Genomic DNA, 16,757 nt, shown 5'->3' with positions numbered 1-16,757 from the left:
TTTCTGCTGAACTCTCTCTCCCCTTCCCTGCCTGACTGAGCAAGCAGTCCTGGCCCTTCCTGCCCACTGCCCAGGGGAACACCCAACATTGAGGCAAGTCCTGGGGAGCTGTACCTGCCATCCGCCTTCTTTATTGGGGCGAACCCTGGTCAGTGCCTAGGATTAGCTGTCCAGACTGGCCCTCCAGACTCCAGGCAGTGCCCAGAAGCCACCCAGACAGTGTCCAGGTCAGGCTAGGCTGCAGTACCCTGGGCCAGTGGGCGTCTGTGCCCCTTCTAAGATCCAGACTCTCCCTGTTGCTCCAGAAAGCCCTTTGGATCCTGGGATGGAGGCAGCGTCGATTCTGAGCTGGGAGTCGGGGGTCTCGAAATGGGCAGAGAGCATGCCAGGGCGCCCAGGTCAGGCCAAACAGAGCCGGTCCTATCGACTCCCCGGCCGGCGGGGGCTCCGGGACACTCGGCTCCCGCCTGCCCACTGTTGGGGGTCTCGGGGAGGCCACCCCCTGGGGGGATCATAAGAGATTCCAGCATCCACCCAGGGAGCCGGGCAGGGGCGGGGCGGGGCGCAGGTTGGGGATAAAAGAGGCGGAGGTGCGCCCCCCGGCCCGTCCAGCCCACCATGCACGCCCACCGCCTCCCCAGCCTCCTCCTGCACGCCTGCTGCGCGCTGGTCCACGCCGGCGCCGCCACGCTGGCCCCGGGGCCCCTCGAGACGCAGGGACAGCCGTCGGCGAACCCGCTGGCCTATATGCTGAGCCTGTACCGCGCCCCGCTCCCGCGGGCTGACATCGTCCGCAGCCTGCAAGCCCAAGGTAGGCGCCCCCCGCGCCCCGCACGCCCCTCGGGGCGCCCCACGCCCGAAGGGCACCCGGGCGCCCGGGATCTGCGTCTGGGCGGGCAGGACGCGGCACGGGAGGCCTGAGCCTGATGGCAGCGCTTATCCGGGTGGCCTAGGGAAGCCACCTGGGCGCCAAAGTTGGCACGTCTGTGCAGGAGTGTGTGTGTGTGTGTGTGTGTGTGTGTGTGTGTGTGTGTGTGTGTGTGTGTGTGTCACTGTCCTATATAATGCGTGGCAAGGCGTAGGTGAACACGCACACAAAGTAAAACTCAGCCCAACACTCGGTTCAGTCACAATCAAGACAGTTGCTGTCGCTAGCGCATTTTGTGCAATCTTTTCTTTGGGGGCACAGCGGGTCGTCCCTGGGTGCAACGTTGCAAATGTTTCCAGCTGGTCACCAATTTAGGACTCGGGTACCAAGCGTGTAGCACTGGGGTTCAGGATTCAGAGATCTGGAATTAGACGGGAGGTGCCCAGAAATGGGGCAGGGAGGCAGACCCCAGGCCAAGCAGGGTCGCCTAGATTTGGGGGCTGCGGGGGAAGTAGGGGTGTCAGGAGAGTATTTCCCTTGAGTACTGGCATCTGGGCAGTGGGCGAGGCAGGTAGGTTCTGCTCGGGGTCCCTTCCCCCTTCCCCCAGGCAAGTCACATCCGGAATCCTGAGTCGGGGAGCAGATCCCGGTCACCACTGCCTGCCCCTGTCTGCGGGGGCCAGACGGCCCTCCCGCGCCCAGCGTGCAATCCACATCAGCAGTCTGACCTCTCTGGCCACCCGCTGGCCCCCTGTGATCTGGGGTGGGGGGTGCAGGGGACGCCCGACAGCAGCTCCCAGCTCTCGGTCTGTCCTGTCTGGGGTCAAACCGTTGATGACCTTCTCCGGAAGGGTCATCAGGGGACCAGACTAGAGGAAGTGTAATGGGGGGAGCAGTTTAAATTACTGGACTTCCAGAAAGCTCCAGGCTGGAGGGTTGGGGCAGAAGGTTAGGGGTGTGCTCAGGACTTTGCCAGGTCACTCTCTTTTCCTAGAAAATTCCGGGAGGTTTGTGGCACTGATTAATCATAAGGCAGTTTGGAAATCAGGGTTCTGGTCCCTGAAATGTGGATTTCTTGCAGTTCTCCTGTGGAAGATCTGGGGCAGGCCAGGAAAATGCATAACAATATTTGCCACTGGGCTATTGTCCTGCGTAATGCGCCCTGGAGCGTTCTCTTTGTTCTTAACTGGCAGGGAGGGGCTACCTGGTGCCAGCACTGCTCTGCTCAGCTCCTAGTTCTGTGAGCCGCCGGACCTGGGGTTCGCTTCTGACCCCCTTGGGCCCCCCGTTATCTGAACCTTCCATTCATTTCCTCATGCAGTCGTAGGGGGTGGGAGCCAGGGTTCCAGGAGTGCTGGTTGGACCCTCAGCACTGGCTTGGGGTGATGGTCCTTCGGTTTATAGCACCCCCACCCCTCCCCACCACCCTCTGTCCAGCCCTTTCTGCCCCCCCTCCCCTTTTCTTGGCAGTGTCTTGGTAGAACCCAGGGCCAGACAAATTCAAGTCAAGTGCTGTGCCGCTGGGTGGGAGAGAAAGGACAGCCAGGAGAACTGTGTCAGGCTTGGATACAGACAGCTTGCACACAGCCATGCAGATTGAATCCCAGGCTCCCCTTATGGTCCCCCATGTGCCGAGTTGCGGAGGGGGGGACGGGAAATCTGGATTACACCAGGCCTGTGTGGCATTCTGCATTCAGGGCATGGAGGGGTCACATTTGTGGCCTGCGTGGAAGATGCTGACTTGGCTTCCCCCCACTACCAGGGTGAGCGTCCTTTCTGTTTGTTTTGGGGTCACAGACCACAGTGGTTTGTTCTTGGCTCAGGGGTTGTTGGCTCTTCACTCAGGAATCACTCCTGGTAGCTCATGGTGTGGGGAGAGACCGAATAAGCACCTTACCTGCTATTTCTCCAGTCCCCAATATATATATATATATATATATATATATATATATTTACAGAACCATGATTTACCTATTGATAGCTGAGTTTTAGGCTCAACAATACTATTTCAACACCAACCCTACCACCAGTGTTAACTCCCCCCCACTGTGTTCGCATGCTCCATCCCCAACCACCCCCCCACTTTGCCAGACACATTACAAAGTGTTTCCAAACATGTTTTCAGTGTAGTTGGATCTGTACCACTCTCTCACATCACTGGCATACCTCAAGTCCTGGCCCCCTGTTCACCCTTTACTTCCCTTTCTCATCTTTTTTTTTTGGGGGGGGTCACACCTGACATTGCACGGGGTTTACTCCTGGCTCATGCACTCAGGAATTACTCCTGGTGGTTCTCGGGGGACCATGTGGGATGCTGGGAATCAAACCTGGGTTGGCTGCGTGCAAGGCAAATGCCCTACCCGCTGTGCTACTGCTCCAGCCCCTCTCATCTTCTTTCTTTTTCCCTGCATGTCTTTCCTTCTCCTCCTTTAGCTCTGGGGTCAAGGGTGATCTGGAGTGAGTATTCTTAAAGTCTGTAAGTCTTCGGTGACCTTTCAAAATACTGGGCAGCCCCAGTGGCATGATAAGTCAGACTTAGGGAGTCCTGCGGTGTGTGTGGGGACAGGACCTATTTTCATCCTATAGCGCCCCACCCCCTGGGACTCTCCACTTCCTTCCCCTGCCCCGGTCCTTCACCCACTTCTACCCAAGGACCTGGCCAGGATTCAGGATTCAGAATTTGGAGGCGTGATGGAAGATATTGTCGTGACACGGCTGAGAAAGTCAGACTCTTACATCAGTATCTCAGGAAACTGCAGTCCCTCCCGACCCCCATCTCTCTCTTACAATGAGGGGAAACTGAGGTCCAAAGAAGGAAAGGAACCCACGTATTGGACAGCCTGAAGCAGATCCAACCATCCCCAGAGCCACCAAGCCCACCAAGTGCTTAGGTACTGAATGAACTGAGTGAACTGCCTTCCTCCAAGCCAGGCACAGCTCGCTCATTTTCTTTTTTGTTTGTTCGGTCTGGTTGTGTCAGGGGCCTCAAGCAGCAGTGCTCGGAACTTGCTCCTGGCTTTGTGGAGTGACAGAAGCCAGGAGACAGAACCTGGTTTGGGGTGACAGAACCCAGTTGGCTGCATGCAAAGCACATGCCCCACTCACTGTGCACTCGACCCCCTTCACACCTTTGTACCCCCTTTTGTAACCGCATTACTATTTCCATTGTAGCGGGAGGGCAAAACTCCAGAGGACTTTGGTTCCCTCCCATCTTGGTCTCTATTGGTGTTTGGGAATAGATGCAGTTGGTTGCGGCTCTCTCGGTCCCTGAACCACATCGGGGCCCCTAAAAGCCATTCATTTGTGTGTGTTTCTCTATTGTTGGGACCTCACCCTGCAGTGCTCGAGGCCTAGGCAGTGCCCGAGATCCAACCCAAGGCCCTCCTGCTTGAGCCACATTCCTGACCCCGAAGGTCACTTTTCCCTCCACCCTGTGTGCTATTCCCAAATCTCACACCCCTTTGTCCGACAGTGAAATAAAGCATCTGTCCACCCCCATTCCCTCCCTTGTCTGGACTTGGTGGTCTGGGTGGGAGAGAAAGGTTGGTGTGTGTGTGTGTGTGTGTGTGTGTGTGTGTGTGTGAGAGAGAGAGAGAGAGAGAGAGAGAGAGAGACAGAGAGAGATACAGAAAGAAAGAATGTGTGGTGTGTGAGGTGTGTGAGGGGGGAGTTTGTGTGTGTGCATGTGTGAGAGAGAGCCCGAGAGTGTATGTGTGGTGTGTGTGTGTGTGTGTGTGTGTGTGCGTGTGTGTGTGTGCGTGTGTGTGCGCATGCAGACATGGGGATGTGTGCCCAGGTATGTGGATTAGCCAGGATGGTAGGGCGAGCACCCCTCAGGACAGGGTCTGGGTGTTAATGTGCAAAGCTTGTACCATCATGCGTCTCTGTGTGTTGGTAGACCAGGACACGGCTAGGACATGGTCAGCCATCCTGGCTTCTGTGACCGGGGAGCACTGAGCTCTCGGGACCTCTCCTGGAAGCTGCGTCCATTTCCCTGGGTCTGAGCCGGGACATTCTTCTCAGAGGGAAGGGGCTGGCAGGGGCTACCTGCAGGCTCACGGGGGAGCAGAATCCCAGGACTTGGGGCAGAAAGTTCTGGGTTTTTGGAGCCAAAGAGACAGTACAGTGGGTGGGGCATTTGCCTTGCATGTGGCTGACCCAGAAGTCCAAGCCCCAACATCCATACAGCCCCCTGAGCACCACCAGGATTCCTGAATGCAGAGTCAGGAGTCATCCCTAAGCACTGCTGGTTGTGGTCCCCAAAACAAAACGAAACAACAGAAAGCCACCGGTTTGGCTTGAGCTGCATGAGGGGAGATGAGTGTCCCCAGCCCGTCCTGAACGTTCTGCACGGTTCCTTCCACGGGCTGACCGTTTGCAGCGGGAGTCAGCTGAGCAGAGGTCTGGCGCTGGGCTTTGCAGACGATCCAGATGCATCTTCAGCTCTGACCTCGGAATCACACCTTGGCTGGCTTCTTGCCACGCCTGGGCTTGCATTCTCCTCCCCTCTGACAAATGGACTCAGGGGCTAGAGCCGTAGTACCGCGGGGCAGGGTGCTTGCCTTGCACGTGGCCAACTCAGGTTCAGTCCATCTCAGCACCCCATCCGGTCCCCTGAGCCCCACCAGGAGTGATCCCTGAATGCAGAGGCAGGAGTGAGCCCTGAGCACCGCTGGGGGTGTCCCAAAACAGCCACAGCAAAGTCAAAACAGACTCCAGAAGCCTTCCGGCGGCGCTTAGGGTCAGGGTGCGAGGACCAGGTGTAAAGAAAGGGGCTCCAGGTGAGCGACGGTGGTGCCTGTCCCGCTAGCAGAGGCGGCAGGGCTGCACTGACCTGCCTCCTTCCTGTCTCTCCCCACCCAGATGTGCAGGTGGACGGGCAGCGCTGGGCCTTCGCCTTTGACTTCTCCTTCCTGAGCCAAGAGGAGGAGCTGGAGTGGGCCGAGCTCCGGCTGCAGCTGGCGTGGCCCCTCCCACTCCCGGCCCACGGTCCACTCTCCGTTGAGCTCTTCCACCAGCCCAAGCTGGCCGAGGGCCGGGCCCCTGCCGGCTGCCCGCGACGCCACCACATGGACCTGTTCACCGTCCCCCTGTCCCAGGTGACCTATGTCTCCAACAGCCTGGTCCTGGAGGTGACCAGGCCGCTCTCCAAGTGGCTGAAGCACCCGAGGGAGCTGGAGGCGCAGGTGTCCAGCCTGGCTGGAGAGTGTCGGCCACAGCCGCCCTCTCTTGCTGTCCCCAACGCCACGGCTGGTGATGTGGTCCTCTTGCTCTACTCCAACCTGTCCCCCGAGCAGAAGCGGCTGGGGAGCTCCACCCTGCTCTGGGAAGCCGAGAGCTCCTGGCGGGTCCAGGAGGGACAGCTGTCGCGGGAGAAGGGCCGGAGACAGCGGCGCTATCACCTGCCCGACAGGAGCCAGCTCTGTCGCAAGGTCAAGTTCCAGGTGGACTTCAACCTGATCGGCTGGGGGTCCTGGATCATCTACCCCAAGCAGTACAATGCCTATCGCTGCGAGGGCGAGTGCCCGAACCCTGTGGGGGAGGAGTTCCATCCCACCAACCACGCCTATATCCAGGTGGGTCCCCGGGGAATGGGCCCTTCTTCCTTTCATTATAGATTCTTATCCATCTATTTTTGGTTTGGGGGCCACACCCAGTGCTGCTCAGGGGTCATTCCTGGCTCTGCACTCAGGAATCATTCCTGTCAGTGTTCGTGGAATGCCGGGGGTCAAACCTGCATCGGCCGTGTGCAGGGCAAGCACCCTAACTGCTGTACTGTTGCTCTGGCCACTTTGTTTTTAAATTAATATTACTTTGCGGGAGGGATTTGGAGCACAAATAGCGGCCCTCCAAAAGTTAGGGGCTGGGCTGGAGTGATAGCACAGTGGGTAGGGCGTTTGCCTTGTACGCGGCCGACCCAGGTTCGATTCCCAGCATCCCATATGGTCCCTTGAGCACCGCCAGGGGTAATTCCTGAGTTCAGAGCCAGGAGTAAACCCCTGACCCCTGAGCATCGCCGGGTGTGACCCAAAAAGCAAAAAAAAAAAAAAAAACCAACAAAAGTTAAGGGCTACATCCGGCTTGGTGCTGGGAGGACCATCTGGTTCAGGGCCTCCAACGTCACAGTGTAATCTGTCCTCCTGAGCTGCCCTCCTGCCCCCTTCCTAGTCTTTTATCTAGTTAGGGGTGACTGGAAAGGTTTCCACTGCCCAGCCCGGATATTAAGGGTGGGAGAGAGGACAGCAGGGAAGGTGCTTGTCTTTCATGCACTGACCTGGGTTCTGTCCCAGCATGGTGTACAGTTCCCAGGGCACTGCCTGAAGCGATCCCTCAGCAAAGAGCCAGGAGTAAGCCCCTTGCCTTCCAAGGTGTGCTCCCCCAAACAAAAACAAACCAGATTAAAATCTTCTTGGTCTACAGACTATTTGCATGCAGGAAGCTTGGGTTTGATTTCTGACACTGCATGGCCCCCGGGCACTGGGAGGCCTAACACCCAACCAAACACATGCAAAACTTAAAATTCAAGTCAAGTCGACATATTGGCATGCCTAATTTCCTCTTTTTTTTTTTTTGCGTCACACCCGGCGTTGCACAGGGGTCACTCCTGGCTCTGCACTCAGGAATCATTCCTGGTGGTGCTCAGGGGATGCTGGGAATCGAACCTGGGTTGGCCGCATGCAAGGCAAACGCCCTACCCACTGTGCTATTGCTCCAGCCCCCAATTTCCTCTTATTTTTGTCCCCAGAAACTGGTTTTAACTCTTGGCAACTTTCCCTCCTTTCTCCCAAAATGATGCCGCCCTGCCTGCCCTGACCACTGAGCTGTCCTCTCCCTTGCAGAGTCTGCTGAAACGGTACCAGCCGCACCGAGTCCCGTCCACGTGCTGCGCGCCAGTGAAGACAAAGCCCCTGAGCATGCTGTATGTGGACAATGGCCGAGTCCTCCTTGACCACCACAAAGACATGATCGTGGAGGAATGTGGGTGTCTCTGAGGGGCGCCCGGAGGGGCTGGATTGGCCTGAGCCCTGGATGGGGCAGGAAGCCCCCAGAAGGCACGAGAACCATCTACTCCAAAGGAGAGACAAGGAGCGGGAGGCTTCCCTGTCCTCAGACCTGAGGAGGAAGGGCTGCACCCTGCCAGCGCCGGCGTGCGGAGTCTGGCTCAACACGGGTCACTGTCAGGCGCGAACACAGGGGGCCTGGAAGGGGGCCCCAGGGGTGCCACCCCCCTGAGCCCACCAGGTAGGTGACAATCAGGCACAAACGCTCTTTCCCTTCATGGCTGGTTGCGCCGGGGCACCGGGGGGCATCTGTGACCTTCTTTTGAGGTGAGGCGAGACGGTAGACTTCATAGGTCCTCAGCTACCCCAGGACTGAAGTCCAGGGTGGTCTTTGGCCATTGCCTCCCACACCAAGTAGCACTGTGTAGAGGTCAAGTCAGACTGGGGGTTCCTCATGGCCTCGGGCTGGGTGATCGGCGCCCCCATATCTTTTTGGCTGGCAGGTAACGACTGTTTCTCTTGTCCGGTGGGCCTCTGCCTACACGTGGTACGAACAATACCTTCCCTGCGCCTCCGCCTTGCCCGGCCGGTGCCCTTGAAGGGAGAGGCGGGAACGCACCCGAGGGTGGTCACGGCAGCCCATGGGAGCTGAGCCCTCGTGCGTTTGCGCTGTGCTTGGCAGACGCCGCCCGTGACTATTAAAGTCGTGACAGCTCACGTCCATCACAGTGTTGTGTCGTGAGCTCCCAAGGGCTGGCAAAGGCCCTGCTCTGGGTGGAGGCTTGTGTTTGGGTGACCGCTCGCTCAGCCACCAAGACCCCGTAACGCAGCGCTCAGCCTCCTGGGACATGCCAGCCTGGATCCTGAGTGTTCCTGCGGCCTGCTAGCCTGGAAGAGTTCGGAGTTTTCAACCATGGATGGACAGTCCAGTCTGCTGGGCCTTCTCCCCATCTTCCTCTAAACCTCGGAAAGCCTGCGAACCTCGGGCTCTGCCAGATCTCCTTTATTTATATATGATTTTGTTTTGGGGGCTTCTCCCAGCTCTGTGCTTGGGGGTCACTCGTGGAGTACGTTGGGGAACCAGGCGGTGTCAGGATTGAACCCAGACCATCTGCAGACAGCATGTGCTCAGCCCGTTGAACTGTCCCGAAAGGCTGAGCCTTCACGGCCTCTTCCTCGCCCACAGCTGAGGCTTTTAACCTTGGCACACCTGAGGACTGGAACTACCCACTTGACTAAGCACTGCCAGAGGTTACTGGTTTTGTTTCCTTTTTGGGGGGGCCTACACCTGCCAGTCCTCAGGGGGCCAACTGTATGCAGTGCTGGGATTCAAAGCATTATTGCCGCTCAGCTGTGTGCTTGGGTCTCAGTACTACTGGATATCAACCTTTTCCCGCCAGTGATGGGCAACTGAAACGCATCAACTTTATTAAAGGGCCCTGAGCTTGGCTGCAGTTTCGTGTCTTATATACTGTGTCCCTGACTACCGGAACTCCCACCGAAAATACCTCGGCTTAGCAGATGACCCTGTGGAACATTGCAGTAACAGGGATTTGGCAGGGCAGGGCAAGGGGTCTGCTCTGTTAGTATCCCCTCTCCTGTATTCCCAAGAACCCCACCGGTGGGTGCCCGAGATGTTGGGGACGAGATTCCAATCTGGAGAAAGCTCTGCAGGTTAGATGTGACTCAACTCAATCTTGGTTAAGTGGTGGGGGGTGGGGGGGTTGGCTAGGTGGGCTTGTAAAAAAAAAACCCAGTGGCCTGACTTGGCAGCAACACTGACCCAGGAGCAGGGGAATGGTTCAAGGGTTGGAGTTTCTACCTTGCATGTGGGGACCCCAGGTCCACTCCCCAGCACACAAGAAAGTGCTCTGAGCACCACTGGGTATGACCCAGGAAACAAGCAAAACGAGACCCAAAGTGCATTCAGTTTCCACTGTTTCCACTTCCCGAGAGGAAACTTCCTCTCCTAACCACACCTGAGTGAGAGCCGCAGCAAATCCTGCCTCTGACTGCACAGTCAGTGGTCTTGGTCCTGCTTCTTCTAAGGGTGACCCCAGTGAGGAGGAGCAAAGCCGAGAGCTGAGCTGTGGTCTTGGGCCCTAGGAGCACTGTGGTTTTGCTAGTGAGGCCCGCCTGGAATGCTCAGCCTTGCAGCGTGGGGCTGGTGTCGGGTCCTGTGCTGGCCCTGCACACTGCTGCAGAACTAGGGAACATGGACGCTACAAGCCAGGCTCTGGGACGGGGTGTCCTCCCCACAGTGGCACTGTTTAAACAGCATCTGCGGGGTTTCGTCCACGGAACTTCGAAGCCAGGATTTTGGAAGAACATCTTGGGATTCTCATCCCACCACCAAACGGACTGAAAATTCCAGCCCAGGGCTTTAAAGCACCACCCCCCACTACACCCCCCGCCCTAGACCCCTCCGCTATGGATGCCCAGGGTCACATTTCAGTGGTAGCACTGACCCAAACCTCATACAGGGGTCCGTGCCTTAAGACTTGACTTGTGCTGAACACACATGTGGCATGGTGCAGGGCATCACAGAGCACTGCTCTGGGATCTTCCTCGCATGCCAGCAAGGCAGGTACCTACCACTGAACGCCCCCCAGGTCCCTGGGGCAAGCTTCCCCTAACAACTGTGGCTTCACACTGGTCCTGTGTAACAAATTGTCCCGTGTAACCAAGGTGGCAGACCGGTGGTTTCAACCTTCTTTCCAAACCCATAGTCAGCAGTGGCCTCTGGCCTTACGGTCCGATGGTTAAATGCTGCCCTCTGGGGCCGGCTCAATAGTACAGCTGGACAGGGTGCTTGGCCCCCACGTGGCTGAGGAGGGCCTGATCCTCTGTACCCCATAGTGTCCCCAAGACCCAGCAGGAGTAATTCCTGAGCATAAAGCCAGGAGGCAGCCTGAGTGACGCTGGGTGTGGCCCCCAAACCAAAGAAGTAATGCTCCCCTAGACTCAGCAGTGCCTGCTCTGCTCTGCCGTCCGGGGCCCGGATGACGGCTGCTCGTGGAGTGTTCACAGTCAGCTGTTGGTCTGACTCAGGGCAGATTCTCCCACGGCGGGTTCCGGTCACAGCAGACCCTCACTACAGGAAGCCCCCCTGGCTCTCTGATGGGGGTTCAGGGCCTGGAGTTCAGCAGCAGGGTGAGCTGAGATTTTTGGGGTCTAATCTACCAAAAATGAGATGTAGTTAACTGGTTCCGCCATTGCTTTAATTTTTGGTCACATCTTCTGGCAGTGCTGGGGCAGGGGGGTGGGAGGGCACAGTCCTGCCTGCAATCAGATGTCTTTCAAATTTAATATCCTCCAGCCTTCGGGGGGCTGAGGAAAGAATGTCAGTCTTTGGGTCACACCCAGTGACACTCAGGGGTCACTCCTGGCTCTGCACTCAGGAATTACTCCTGGCGGTGCTTTGGGGACCATATGGGATGCCGGGGATCGAACCCAGGTTGTACAAGGCAAATGTCCTCCCTCTCCCCACTGTACTATCACTGCCCCAGGATGTCAAGTCTTTCAAAGTGACTTACCTCCCCCTTCCTTAGAGACCCCGGGTTCAAGCCTAGCCCTATCTGCTTTCTTAAGAGTCGTGAGACCTGGTGAGGCGTGGTGGCTCCCGGGCAGCACGGCTGGGGTTCAGGCCTGCCTCACCCCACGCCACTGCCCTGCCCCGGACACTGAGCTGACGGCAAACCCTCCCAAGCCCAGTTTTACTGCATGGGCTGCGACTGACGACACCCAAAACACCAAGGATTCTCAGCTCTGAACACAGGGCTCTAAATTCACAGCAAGGAAGCACACAGAGTAAAGCCGCGTGTATCCTTTGGTTGTTCTGGTGGGGACTTTAAGGTCATAAACGGTGAGGATCAAACCCAAGGAATGCAAAATGGACACTGGGGCTGGTTATGCGCACCCATCATGAACCCACCACAAATGCGTGCTGTTCGGGGCTGGAGAGAGAGCGCAGCGGGTAGGGTGTCTGCCTTGCATGCGGCCGACCCGGGTTTGATTCCCAGCATCCCATGTGGTCCACTGAGCACCACCAGGAGTGACTCCTGAGGCATGCATGCTACCAGGAGGCTGACTGAAGGCCTAAAGCCTGACTTGCTCATCGATGCTCAGGAGTCGCAAGGTCCCCCAGCCCTGAGCCTGAGAAGTCTGGTTTTGGGTGTGGTCCAAAACCAGGAAAACAAAATAACCCAGTTGTGTGTGCTCCCCTGAGCACCCCTGGGCCCAGCAAGCCGCCCCCTCTCCCCCCGTGCAGGGCTGCGCTCCACCAAGGATGGAGAACCCAGATGAAGAGGCCAATGGCGTCTGCTCACCGCCCCACAGGATCCCAAAAGAGGGTGTTTTCTGATTTCACCTGAACCTCTCCCAGAAATTCAGACAGCCAGTTTTACTCAAGATCTTTATTTGAGTTATTCACTGTTAACAGCAGCCATTGGTGAGATTTGTTGTTCTTTTTCCTAGTATGCAAAAAAAAACACTTGCTGGTCTGTGAGGACAGTTACAAAAATCACTCAGCAACACACACATCACGGAATCCCGGGGACTGCCTCAGGATGCCTGGTCCCTGCTCTCCACCGGGCCAGCACCCTGGCAGGGGTCAGGGGGCCAGCCCCCATCAGGGGAGCGGAAGGGAGGCCCCACTTTCCCGTCTGGACGAATGGAACCGGCAGCCAGTGGCATTACGACAAAGGAAGGGCAATTTGAAATACACAAAATATCTGAAAGATGCTTAAAATGGACACCAAGGGTGTTCTCTGTGCTGTCCAAGACGCTTGTTTCCGGCCTGCCGGGGGCAGCAGTGGGCTCCGTCCTTAGACGGAGGGAAGGCACGGGCTACGGCTACTCAGCGACGTGGACAGACACCAGCTCTGCTTGGTGGCACAGACGCACCCTGTCTCCGGCGTCCATGCCCCCGCCCTATCCCACTGGGCTTCAAGTAAAAATCACCCTTGCTCAGGGCTGGTTTTTTTTTTTTCCCCTTTCTTACAATTTCTAAAACAGATTGACACAGAGAGGAAGAGGATACACACTGGGGCAAGTACGAATATTCTGAGCTAGATTCATGGGCTCCCCCAGATTTGAGGTTTTTGAGGGATTTTGGTTTCAAGCACTGGCAAGAGCTCCCTGGAAAAGGTCCCTGTGGCCAAATGATTATCAAGCATCGCGGCATCTCCGCGCCGGGAAGGGGGCCTTGGCTGGGGGGCCTTTCCCAGAGGCATCCACGGTGGTCGGCCAGGACCCAGGCACATTGCACACCGACACCCGGAGTCCCTGTCAGACTTATCTATCCTAAACCTACGTGTTCCCAAGTCACCGACTCCCAGGCCAGCCCAGAGAAAGATGCCGACTCCCTCCAGAGGGCGGCCAGGATGGGGACCCAAGAAGAGTGAGGGGAGCGGCCCAGCACCACCCAGCCTCAGAGTCCTCAGAGAGGGATGGAACAGAAAACAGTGGAACAGGCAAGGCCCCTCTGGAATGAGCACTCTGAAGAGAGCTGGAGGTCCCAGCCCGCCTCCCAAGAGATGCAAGGCAGCACGAGGTGGGGCTGTCCTCTTTGGAAAGAAAACGATCCTTCCAAAGGGGTTTCTTGTTTTTGCTTTGGAAGTCACACTACGTGCTCAGCCCTTGAAGCCCTTTCTCTGGTCCAGAAACAGGGTTTCTCTAAACCAGCACTCCCCACTTGGCAGATGTCAGGAGTCAGACTGGGTTCTGCAGGTAAAGCGGGCCGTGAGCACGGCGCCTCGACCCCTCAGAGAGGCTGGGCCAGCTGAAGGGGAAGGCGGAGGGGCCTGTCTCCAGGGCACTGCTGCTGACACCAGCCCCTTCCACTAGTGGCCTTGGTTCCCAGCAGGCAACACTACACACTCACTAACCTGTGAACTCAGAGGGATGAAACCCACATCTTCAGGGGAGCTGCAATTCAAGGTGGAGATTGCACAACTGGGAGATAATAAGTGAGAATCCCCCAGGGACAGCAACCCAGAGGCAGCAGGCTAATGTCCAGGCATCACTTTCCTCTCAAAAGCTGAAGGCCAACTGCGATTCCCCCAAGGGCACTGGAAGCCCAGTCCCCTGCTTCTGCTCCATCGGCAGGCCCACTCCAAAGCAAGCAGGGGTAGAGAGGACACTGGGCAGCGGCCGCGCCCAAGACAGACCGGACCTGCACCTCAACAATGCCTGGAACATCTCCCAAAACTTGGATGGGTCTGGGCAGCCGAAACCCAATCACCAAGAACATGCTGAACTTACAGACCTCAGCGAAGTTCTCTGGGGGATACTGGGGCAGATGCTCTGAGAACACACCCCCAGGACAGGCAAGGCTGACCTGCACTCTGGGCTCAACGGTGCCATCAGGCAATCACCTGCTGCCTTCTTCCGTCTCTCTTCTTGGCTCTGCTCTGGGGAAGCCACTCCTGGGGTGGGGTGGGGGCGGGGTTGCATGGGACTGCATGTACCGGGCCAGCTACATACAGGGCAAACGCTTCCCCACTGTACTCTCCGGCCCCCCAAAAACATGATTTCTAATCCATGGACATTTGGTACTAAGCAGTGGCTGGGAGGGGCGCTGGCTCCATCCCTGAACGGCCAGCTCAGTAACCGCATATCTAAGTCACGTTTGCTCCCCTTGTTGGACAACGCTGACCCCAACTAGGTAAGCTCAGCTCCCGGGACCCCAGCTCCAGTTCCCTTTCATCGTTAATTCAGGGCTGAGGGGGCAACAGGTTAATGGAGACAGTGAGACACATCTGAGCTACGGGCAGTCAGGAGGACAGACAGACGTTTCTGGAAGTTGCCGCCTGGCAACACCAGAAGCCACGAGCAGCTTCAGGAGGAGACGGCGTCCGTGTGCTCCCCCAATCTGGTGAGGTCTCGGGGTTGTTCTCAGTAGCCACACACATTATCTCTGCACGGTATCCTCTCCTTCGAACCAGCCCCCTGTAGCGTGGGACCCTTCTCTGCCGGGGTGGGAAGGCTTAGGGCAGTGCCCGCAGTTCTAACGCTGCTTCAAGGGTCGGTGCAGCTGGGCATGCTGCCTGGGTGGCTGTAACTAAGGAAGAGGAGCTGGGATGGCTTGTGCCTTCAGAGCCTGTCGGGGGCGAGCAGAGCCAAAGTGTCCTCCCCATTCCTCTATTCACCTGTCTCTTGCGCAGGGGGACCAGCTGCCGCGGTGTCAACCAGCCCCAGAGAGAAACCCACACGGGGAGAAACTGAGGCTTCTTGGCAAGAGCCGCGGAGAGCTTGGAAGTGGATTCTCCAGCCCCCACCTCCTCACCCCTCCCCCACTAAGGCAGACCCCCTGCCTCAGTGGGTCTCACCCCACGAAGCTGAGCTGGTTCCAAGTGGCACCAGGCCGACAGACAACTCTGGCACTGCGGGAGATCGAGAGACATCCACTTCACGGCTACAGGCAATACAGGCAGGACGACAAACCCTCGGGGGCACTAGGAGTTGCCTTTTTTTTTCTTTGCTTTTTGGGTCACACCTAGTGATGCAGTTACTCCTGGTTCAGGCACTCAGGTATCACTCCTGGCGGTGCTCGGGGGACCCTATGGGATGCTGGGAATCGAACCCGGGTTGGCCACGTGCAAGGCAAACGCCCTCCCCGCTGTGCTATAGTTCCGGCCCCTAGGAGTTGCCTTTCTCACCCTGTGCTCCTGCGGAGAAGCAACTGAAATGGACCCTGAGGAAGCAGTGAGCTGAGAAGGCAGGCCCACGGCAATGCGTGTCCCTGCCAGGACCGCTGGGCTCTGCCGGGGGAAGGGACCCTCGAGAAGCTGGACTGTGCCGGAAGAACAGAACGTGGTCTCCTCACTGAGAAGAAAGCACAGGTGAACGCACCAACGTCCAAGAATGGTCTCATTCTACAACGGAACGGTGAAGCTGCTCCCCGCCCAAGACAGATCATCTCCGCACTTCAGTTTTATCTGGGGGTTTTCTTTCAAACAACCAGAAGGCATTCGGTGAATTCTGGCCTGCCCTGAAAACAATCCTCCTGGGCCACCCCCAGCAGAACCGCGCCGGCCTTACAGTAAGGAGCAGGGATGGGTAACGCTGCGTGACAGTGGACGGGGCCCAGGAAAAACAAGAAACGTGGCCTGACTCGAGGAACCCCAGACAGACTCCAAAAAGGATGACGTGCCGCGCTCTCACGTGAGACGGCACGTTCCCAACTCCTTCCCCAGTGGCTGGTGAGCCCGTCCCAGTTCTCCCGTTTGGTGACAGAGACCCAGAGGACCCATGGTCATGTGCTGTCAGAGCTGGGGGCAGGTGCACAGGGGGCCAAGGACAGGCTGCAAGGGAGGGAACAAACACAAGCTTCAGTCCCGGAGACTCGCGCCCCGACAGGCATGTCCCAAGCACGGTTCTTAACGCGGGGCACAGCGCAACCAAAGTTCCCCCAAGGGCCTGTCAGCAGAATGTGGAGTTTCGTGAAAATCAGAACAGGGAGATGCTGAAACAACCAAATATTTTCTGATCATCGACTCTTGAAGTGGAAGGTGTCCCTACACCACTGGCGACCCAGTGTATTCCTGAGACACGGACCACCACGGACGGTGTCCTGCTCCCACCATTCATATTCTGTAGCAGGAAACGGGACGACGTTCCTCGAACATCCTTCCTCTCTTCACAAACAGGATCTTCTCAGAGTTCCAAAGATACACCAACCGCTTTCTTACTGGGCCAACTGGCTGTCACTCTCACCCCAGAAATCTGATCTCCTGGAAGCGGCCAGGGCACCGAATCCAGCCAGCAGCACCCTGACATCCTCTGGGGGGCGGTTTCTCCTCTTTAAGTCTGTGAGGGGGTCGCGCACCAGCCAACCATCACAGGAGGGGGCAGGGAAAGAACGAGGCTTTCATCAATGACCCACA

General features: G+C 57.4%; 1 protein-coding gene across 1 annotated transcript; it reads left to right on the top strand.

Annotated features, from left to right (window-relative positions):
* The first annotated feature begins 618 nt into the window (after positions 1-618).
* NODAL (nodal growth differentiation factor) lies at positions 619-7,860 on the top strand. The gene is made up of 3 exons (XM_056113449.1): positions 619-811; positions 5,732-6,444; positions 7,708-7,860. Exons 1-3 carry the CDS (start codon positions 619-621, stop codon positions 7,858-7,860), a joined length of 1,059 nt encoding a protein of 352 aa, XP_055969424.1.
* The last annotated feature ends 8,897 nt before the right edge of the window (positions 7,861-16,757 follow it).

The sequence above is a fragment of the Sorex fumeus genome, unplaced genomic scaffold (assembly GCF_029834395.1).
Source record: "Sorex fumeus unplaced genomic scaffold, SorFum_2.1 ptg000020l, whole genome shotgun sequence".
Lineage (NCBI taxonomy): Eukaryota > Metazoa > Chordata > Mammalia > Eulipotyphla > Soricidae > Sorex > Sorex fumeus.
Note: the sequence above shows the minus strand (reverse complement) of the source record. Positions and strands in the feature narration are given on the sequence as shown.